Raw genomic sequence first — 9,372 nt, 5'->3', positions numbered from 1 at the left:
CCTACTCAGTTTTCATATATAAAGGAGCCACAAGATGAAATTTATGGTTTTACTCCTCAAGATAAACCTATTTATCTTCTCCAACCTCATGATATAGCCAATTCAAATTGTCAGTGTGTTGTCTGCATAAAACAAGCTAATTCTTTTTTAGCTCAAAATTGCCAAAAGTTAGCTCGATAAAAGTCACAACCACCTTGCTCAAAGAAAATAAATACTCAACGTTTATTCTGGCAAAGGTATAAAACTGGTGTTCTTGGATATGATTTTCTTGGAGAACCTTCTAGTTGCTTTGAGTATGTTGTTTATTATGGCAAAGGCAATCCTTTTGCAGATACTTCATATTATATCCCTCCTACTGGATGGGATGACAACAATTCTTCTGATTCTAACCATTCTCCACCTCCTTCTCCAAAGTCACTTGCTACCTTAAAAGTGCCAAGATGAAAGCCCAAAGTTCAATGGTGCTAGAAACCAAAAAAGGCTTCTATTTCGATGTCTGTTGCTCCGGATTTTATGATGTTTCAACCTATTGATTTCCCTCCTTTGGAGTAGACTACAAATCCAGTTCAATGCACAACCCACGTCTAGAAAATTAAAGATCCACAAACCATCAAACTTGATGGCACTCCTGAAAAAATTAGCCCTATCGAATTTGTTCTCAATTAGCAATCACAGAATGCTTTAGCTTAGAATCAAGTCCTTCAATCCCTACACAGTACTACTCAGCGCATAGAAAAGAAACTTGATTCTTAGACTCATTTGATGATGAAACCCATAGATGCTTTACGCCTCAAGATTCAGCAAGTCCATACAGACATCATGATTTGCATTGACCAAAGTCTTCCTTTTCACTACCGACAACAAGAAATGAATTCTCTAAAAGCCCAATTGGCTTCTCGACACTAACAAAGATTAGATTTGAACTTAGATAGCCTTGACATTTAATGTTGCCATAATTCCTCCAAAACTATCACCATCGCTATGACAACACAGAAGATAATCAAGATTCAAATTAAATAGACAAGTGAGTTAGGTTTCAAATCATAAATGAACAAAAATAAATAAATGTGTCAAATTGAATTTAGGTATTAGGTATGGTCAAAAGGCTATTTTCTTTAAGGTGTGTTGAAATGATAAATTTTCACAAGTTTCAAATAGTCATATTACCACATATGATATATTTTCGGCAATCACTTACTTTAAGTGAAAAAATAAAAAAATTATTTTACATAGATTTATATAATTTAAAATTTTTCTTGTTATATACCATTTCTTTTCCTCTTATTTTTTTGGCTTTTTTTTTTAAGTTTGAGGGATAAATTATAGTTTTTAGAAATATTAAGAGTATTAACAAATTTTTTAAAGAGTTTTTTGTAGTACAAAAAGGCTTGGGATGAGTTTTGTCATTTCATCAAACCTTGCGTGTTAATGAAAATATTCTTTTCCTTTTTTTTTAAATTTTCCCTTTTCAAAAGCTTGAAGAACAAACTTAATTTTAAAAAAATTAAGGGTATAAATTAAAGAAATTTTAAAAGAGATTTTGGGAATATAAAAAAAGTTGGGAGGTGAGAATTGTCATTTTATCAAACCTTGATGCTAAACAGTCATTTGGCCGTTGGGTATGAGTCTTTGCTGCAATCCATATCCTTATCTTCTATTTGATTTCCCAATTAATGGTTAGAAAATACAAAAAAATCATAATCCACGATAACTTTAAAGGCTGCTTTGATGATTTTAAAGTAAAATATATTGTTTGTCAAACGTGTAGAATTTTTAGGATAAAATAATTGTACAAATAAATTAGAAATTTAATCTTAATATATTGTCCACAAATTTTCAATCTATACCCTCTTTGTTATTGTTTGGGTGCACATATTTTGACACTTAAATTATCTCTAAGATATAATTAACATAAAATATATGGCCTAAATTCAATGTACTCAATGGATAGAGGAATATATAGAGTTGAACATAAATTTTCGTAAGATCAAGAATGAAGTTATCATTTTGTAATGTCAAATCATGAATTAGTAATTGCATCCAATCTAAAAAAAAAATCCCAATTGTTTCGAATTTTCTATTTATGGAATGAAAAATTTACGAAATCCCCATGAATATGATCAAACCTCATTTATGGTATTTACATTAGATTCCCCTTTCATATTCTATAATACAAATAAGTATACTAATTTATTCATACAAATTGATGTAATAATATGTAATTAGATGATTTTGAAATAAGAAAAAAAAGTAAACAATCACATCATCTAATCACATATTAACTCATCAGTTTGTATAAAAAAGTTAATATTTGTTTGTGCAAATAGCATTATTTAGTCAAAACTCGGATGTAGAGGATACAAATTCTTTTTAACTCATTACTAATCTTTACAAAATGTTTATGTGCAAGAACAATACCATAGAGTCACAGTGGCCACATACATTGCAAAGGTGCCATCATTCAAGGCCCCTCCACGACATTTGCTGGAAAACCATCGACAATGGACAACCCTCTTTCAGAAGCAATCACCACTGTACACCTGTAGTTCATTAACGGAAGGACTAGAAATTAGAATCATGATACAGAATTATTTGCAAAAAAAGAAACGTATGCAAGGTACAGAAGAGATGTGGATACTAACTGGGACTTGGAAATGATGCCATGATCCACAACCCCGTCAACTTTATCAAGGCTTTCAGCTACTTCAGCTGCAATAAACATAGCAAGGGTTAAGCAAGAAAGTATCTTAAAATCATCAATGCAAGCCATGCGACAGATATGATCACAGTGCCTACCAAGGCTCTGTATTGGAGATGTGAAGATGACGTCAAGAACATTATGACCTTCTTTCGTGATCAACGGGAAGTCCCCGCCTAAAGGACCTGCATGCCCTATAGATGGTCTCCTCCAAACCTTGAGTTACCAAGCAACGAAGCAGAACAATCATTAGAATATGCAATATATTTTTCTGTTGTAGTACCATGTAGTAGTTCCTTTAGTCTGATGAATGAACAAAAACCTATATGGCATTAGCAACTGCCACAGACATTAGTAAAAGATGTTTCGTTATGGGATCTGGGATTTATTTCATTTTCCCCACTTTGAGATTGTTTAGTATTGAAATCATCTGGTTTGTTTAGAAAGTATTAAATACTCCTCAGAGGTTTCTTCATAATTTTGTAAATATAGTTTCTTAATAAGCAGATGAGTTTTAATACTCAGGAATCTCATAGAGAAGAAAATGAAATTAACCATGTCTTCTATTACAGCATTGATCATTAAGCAAGCAAAATTACATAGCTCCTTGGACAAAGGCTAACCAAACACGCCAGTTTTTACTTCTACTTCAAAGTTAAACTGATTTCTGAAACGAAAAGAGAACACACTGTATGAAAAGAAAGTAACAATCCCAATTTTCTAAAGCAGATAACTAATGGACAGTGATGTCCCTCCACAAAGCAAAACTGATATTTAATCAATGACATCACAGAATCATGTGACCAACTTCACACACACACACTCTTCAAGCACAATTTGACCCTTTTCAAGTGACAAGTAATGTGGTAAGCAATTATTGCTTAGTGGTGTGGGAAATTACGTGGGATCTTAGCCTTAAATGTTTAAGTGATTTAATTTTACAATTTCAAGTTATGATATTCACATCCAAGTTCAATGACTTCCTGATGTATTTGTAAAAGACCATACCTCTGCATCACCTAAAAACATATCATCAATCTCTTCAGCAGTGTCCATCCAATTGAGCTGAAATGCACGTTTTTTATATTAATTGGGATCCTTCAGTTAATCTGCAAATTAATGCTTGGTATATTTGATAATATATTCCTTACAGGTTGAACTAGAACTGGAATAGAACCCTCTAGACCACCTTTAAACTGGTTTTCTGGTACAATGAACACGAGTTTATCAGCTGCATTCAGTATAGACTGTAAGCAAGTAAAAAGAAATTAAGCAGTCAGCTTTGCCCTAAGAAGTAATCTTCTGGTATAAATGCATACAAATTTAATTCATCACAATAAAAACACTACACGGTCACCTTCTCTTCAAGTATGGATTCATCCCCTCGAGACCCCTGACGCCCAATGACAGCAACAAGTGTTCCCTCTTCTATAATATCAGCATCATCAAATGCAAAATCAATCTACAAAATATAAGCTTAAAAGTGATATTATACTAAAATTTAAATTTCAATTAACAATATAATATAAAATTGTCTAAAAATTAATGGATAAATTTAAGCAAAAATTCAAGCTCACTTCCATAGAGAACTATTTTGAAAGTCAAATTTTACACAAGAAGAAACAACAACAAAATCTGAGACCAGAGCTGTGCACTGGTATAATAAAGAGAAAAAGCTTTGGAAAGGTAGCTAATTGAGTTTTTTAAAGTGAAAATGGCAAGAGCCATTTAATCACATAATACTCACAAACCCGAGTAAGAAGGAAATATAATAGGTGATTAGAATCTGTGCACACTTGAGAAGAATCTTGATATTGATCCAATGGAATGCCTGCTGTTGCTGCTTCAGTAGCACTTGTTATAGACCTGCACAAGACCAAAGCAAGTTACATGTTTTAAAAACAAAGGATTAAATAAGTATTTGATTCATGATGCTAATGCAGTTTCCAAAAACCTGGGAATTATACAGAATTTCTCTATATAATTTGGATAATGTCTCAAAAAAAAGAAAACAATACAATTATTGTTTTGAAAAATTAAACTAAATTTTTAAATTATATACAAAAGCTATAAATTGAATATATTATACTACCTACAAAATTTGTATACCAAGAGACATGGCACTTATTAAAATTATCACATCATTTGCCACATTATTTTGCACTAAAGGTGGGCTACAAACTCTGTAAATGTAGCATTATTCTCTTTAAAACTTACAAGCAGATGCATGTTCTCACAAATGTCAATATAAAACAATGAAATATATTTGGATTGTTTACAAAATGATGCTTAAACAACCTCAAGGGATTTTACAGATAACATGGTTTGATAGGTTGTTTCATTTGCATAAAGTAGCCACAAACAAGCAGCTGCATTCCACAATGGGGTCAATCATAATTGAAAAATAACATAAACACTCACGTGGGTATTCCTACTACATCCTTCAAAGCACCTGCACGAAGCTGCCGACCCAAATACTGTATGGCCAGACCAGAAGCTTGACCAGACCCTAAACCAACAACCATGCCACTTTTTATGTACGTATCCACCTAATCAACACAAAGCCAGTTCAAAGTCAAGCAACAAGAAAACTTTAATAACCCACAAATCAAAAGTATAATTTAATAGTAAAAGAAGACAAAACCATGGCTGATCTCAATTTGAAGAATCAATGTCATTGGAGGCACAACAACTATTAAGAACTATCATTCCAGGGGTACTTTTAATCGACTATGTCAGAGATTTCTACATAATATAAGAACTATTATTAAGGTAAATTTGCTACTTTCCCATTATAGATTAACTTCAAAACAACCACAACAACATTATCTGATGAATAAAAATAATTAAACAAAGAAAAGAATGGCAAATAATATTATAATTTTCAAAATGAAACGAACCCAGTTACACAAGTAGTACTATAATAATTTCTACGCAAAAAAAAAAAAAAAACCTTGAAGTGGGAAATGGATGGTTCTTACAGTGTGCTTGGCTGCACGGAGGAGAACCGATGAGCCACCAGAAACGGTGCCACTGCTACCGCTTGCTCGAGTAATTGCTCTGAAGAGTCTTCTGTCATTGACATTCTTGAAAGCTATGAAAGAAGGGTTTTGAATTGCTGAAATGGAGGTCCACATTAATGCTATTTTGCTTTTCTTCTTGCTCTTTGTTATCATATTCTTCTGGTCTCAATTATTTTCAGAAAGTACCCACCGGGTTGACCCGAAAATTCGATCTTCTCGGATCGTTGAGGTTTAAATCATTGATGAGGGCACCCGAATCTAATAGGCTGTCAACTTCGAATGGAGGGATTATTTTCGTTGATTATGGTTTTTTTTCTCTTATTAATAGATTCAAATCGAATTAAATTTAAATTTAATTTGAATCTATATCATTGAGTTTAAACTAATAAATAGTAATACCAACAAGTTGAGCAATAACATGAGTGAGATATACAGTAAAACCAAAGTCAAACTCTTGTATTCAAATTAAGTTATTATAAATTTAATTAGCTTAATATTTTATCCCATTAACTAAAATTTCTGAAATGACAACGACAAATGCCCATTAATATTATAACACAACATACAATTATAATTTAATTTACATCAAATAAACATATCAATAGATCAGGTCTAACCAGTTCGGATCAAAATCTATTATAATAATACAAGTTTTATGAGTCGAACCAACCCACTAACAAATGAAAGCCCGTGACACAACTTGCACTATAACAAATCATGTTATAATAGCGCATCTTGTAAACTTTGGGTATGTCGATTGTTAATTTAACAATAAAATGTTTTTTAAGTGAATATTACTACATATTAGAAAATTGAATTATAATTGGAAAAAAGATAAACTTGTTTATATTAGATGAGTTAAGTTTTTATGATTAATCTTACCAATGTCCTATATTGAAAAGATACACTTAAGCAAGTATTAAGTTTCAATCAAATTTAAGTTTTTAATTATACCGATGAGATTAATTTTAAAAACTCAAGTCATTTCTAACAAATGAGTCTAATTTTATCATTTTTCATCACACTACAACTTAAGAATTGAAAATTATAATTTTTTCAAATTTAATAATTAATAACTTAGAATTTATAATTTTTTTATTTTTTTTATTTTTTTGGCTCGCTATATAGTGGGTTATGTCAAACATGCCAATGAATCTGATTTTGAAGCTTGAGTATAATCTAAACAACCTATGAGTTTGACATGAGCAGTGGCCTTGTCAAAATAAGGGGCTCGGGCCAAGAGTTTGGCAGAGTCAACTCCCTTGACATCTCTATTATCAACTGATAAATAATAAAATTATGTGTATTTAATTTTAAATACCTAATTGGTTATTTATATATTATATTATCATGTGATTAAATAGTATTTTTTATTAATAAAACCCTAACACCCTCTTTTACAAAAAGAATCTCATTCATTAATAAGGGTTCTCAATTTTTTTCACTCACCAAACAAACAAAAACAATATGATACAACGATAAAGAGGTAAAAAACAATCAATTAGAATCAAAGTGAAAGTGATAAGAATGATTAGAAAATTGAGTTTTATTAATTAGTAGTAGATAAACCCATTAATGAAATAACTCCATAATAACTATAAAGAATATCAATTAACTATCAATAATAATATATTATTATATAATTAAATTATTTTTAAATTATAATAGAATAACAATCAATTATATTATACGATACTATCTTTAATTACTCTTCATACTTATACATAATATTATTTTATTTATTTTTGTCATAATTACATAGCTAGACCCACTTTTTTTGACAAATAAAATTACAGTAATATTTTATCAAAATGATACCATTAGAATCAAAGTATGGAAAATTATGAAGAATCCCACTTTCTTTTGTTTCTCTTTGAGCATGTGCAAGCCTTTTATTTGAGTGCTTTAATACACCATTGTCCCACAATTCTCTCATATTATTTAAGCGGTGGACCATAGATTAAAATTGAGGTATCAATGTTCAATAAAAGCAAAATATGCAAGTTAATAAGAAATAATAAAATATAAAAAGAGTTAATATAAAATCTTAGAGGTTATATTGATATTTTTTATATATAAACCAATAATTTTTCAAACCCAAATAGGGTCAGTTGATCACCTTTAACCCACCTTGAGGTCGCCATTTCTTTCCTTTTTTTTTTCCTCCAACAAAATTTTCTATATTTAGATTTTAGATATATCAATACCCATTTGAGAAAAATTATATTTATTTATAATAAGTATTAATGATAATATATTATCATATGATTTAATGTTATTTTATTATTGATCATATGATGACATTTCACTATTTATACTCAAATTTATATGGCCAAATGATTATTTCCCACCCCAGGTTTGGTACAAACCCAACTTCTCACTTGTTAACTATGAAAAATCCAAACTCCTACCCTTAAACTAACTTTGTTAATGTCTTTCATTAGTGAAAAGGGTAATTTATTCATTTGTGTAGGTTTGTTTTAAGCAAAAAAAAAATTTAAAATTCATCTATATAGACGAAAATCTATGAAGAAATTAATGTAGGCAACTGAGTGTTACACGTTATCTATGTAACATGTTAACACATGGAGCTTTCGAAAAATGAAGTCTATTGTTTTGGCAAGTAACGCGTCAATTTATTGGAAAACCATGGTGTGGCATCATGTTATTTTGACACATGTCATGCTATTTGAATAACGAACAAAGAAAAAAGGAAATCACCAACTCATACACTAGCTTGCATGCTAGTGTAATAAATGTGTCATAATTCAAATGTAATCAATGGTTGATTTTTTTTGCAGAAGATCAACAGCTAATATTTGAACGACGCATGGAGGGTGGATAAGTAATTTCACCTTGAAGTATGAAAAAAAAACATATTAAAAAAGTTTTTTTTTTTGTATGCAGACAAATCAATGTGTAACACGTCCAAAAAATTTTGAAATGCGATACGAACAAAATAATCAAAGTCTCTTCAGTTTCTTCTATTGTTTGGCCTTTGTTGTGTGAGCAAAAATCCTCTGAAAATTAAGTGTGAGTTGAGTGAAATAATCAACTAACGGTTGATGGCAACGGTGTAAACGACCACGATTGTTGTTGTTCCAATGATTTGAAGTTTGAGCGAATTGTTTGTAAGCCAAAACAATGATGATGATGTAAGGGATTCTTTTTGCTAGTTCTACCCATGTTAGTAAAGACAATGTAACATTTTTTGGTGGTGGTCTTTGCAGCAAACTATGAGAAAAAGTACACATACTAAAGGGTTGAAGAGTTCTTACGTGCGGTTGAGGTATATTCACTCAAAGTATTGGCTTATTGTTTAGTGTTTTTTATGTTTGATGTTTCTTTTTTCTGATGAAATGTTTTGTTGTTTGAACTGTTATTATGTTGATGGTGTATGACGCTAAGGTTTAGGGTTAAGCTTAGTGTTTTATGTAATATTTTTAGGGCTATTACATGGTAAGTATGTTTTAAGGTTTTTCACGTTTCGCATGGTACATTGGTATAGTGTTTTATTTTTCCTCTTAACCATGCTTAGATATTTAGAGTTTGTGCAAGTGTTTTGTTGTTAGATCATGTTTGTTTAGGTTGTTATCAATTTAAAATGCTCGTTTATATTGTTGAAGTTGTCTATAGCATGTTTAGGGTTTA

At 30.7% G+C, this 9,372-nt stretch overlaps 1 protein-coding gene across 2 annotated transcripts; it reads right to left on the bottom strand.

Annotated features, from left to right (window-relative positions):
* Nucleotides 1-2,351: 2,351 nt before the first annotated feature.
* Nucleotides 2,352-5,926, bottom strand: LOC123206310 (probable ribose-5-phosphate isomerase 4, chloroplastic). Of its 2 annotated transcripts, none has more exons than XM_044623474.1 (9): nucleotides 5,680-5,926; nucleotides 5,120-5,247; nucleotides 4,450-4,564; nucleotides 4,056-4,160; nucleotides 3,850-3,945; nucleotides 3,707-3,763; nucleotides 2,797-2,914; nucleotides 2,643-2,709; nucleotides 2,352-2,540 (listed from the first exon to the last, which is right to left on the bottom strand). In XM_044623474.1, exons 1-9 carry the CDS (start codon nucleotides 5,872-5,874, stop codon nucleotides 2,462-2,464), a joined length of 960 nt encoding a protein of 319 aa, XP_044479409.1. In that variant the 5' UTR covers nucleotides 5,875-5,926; the 3' UTR covers nucleotides 2,352-2,461. The 2 variants fall into 2 exon arrangements, with proteins under 2 accessions (XP_044479409.1, XP_044479410.1); XM_044623475.1 differs by having other exon boundaries at nucleotides 4,495-4,564; nucleotides 5,680-5,925.
* Between the last annotated feature and the right edge of the window lie 3,446 nt (nucleotides 5,927-9,372).

The sequence above is a fragment of the Mangifera indica genome, unplaced genomic scaffold (genome assembly GCF_011075055.1).
Source record: "Mangifera indica cultivar Alphonso unplaced genomic scaffold, CATAS_Mindica_2.1 Un_0032, whole genome shotgun sequence".
NCBI classification, from domain to species: Eukaryota; Viridiplantae; Streptophyta; class Magnoliopsida; order Sapindales; family Anacardiaceae; genus Mangifera; species Mangifera indica.
This window is presented reverse-complemented; position numbering and strand designations above follow the sequence as displayed.

Bases quoted from the DNA above. Each gene is read 5' to 3' on its own strand.
- LOC123206310 (XM_044623474.1), bottom strand. From the start codon at position 5,874: ATGATAACAAAGAGCAAGAAGAAAAGCAAAATAGCATTAATGTGGACC. The intron at 3,946-4,055 runs GTGACCGTGTAG...ACTTGCTTACAG, and splicing joins AATCCATACTTGAAGAGAAG to TCTATACTGAATGCAGCTGA. The intron at 2,710-2,796 runs GTAGGCACTGTG...TGTTTATTGCAG, and splicing joins ATCTCCAATACAGAGCCTTG to CTGAAGTAGCTGAAAGCCTT.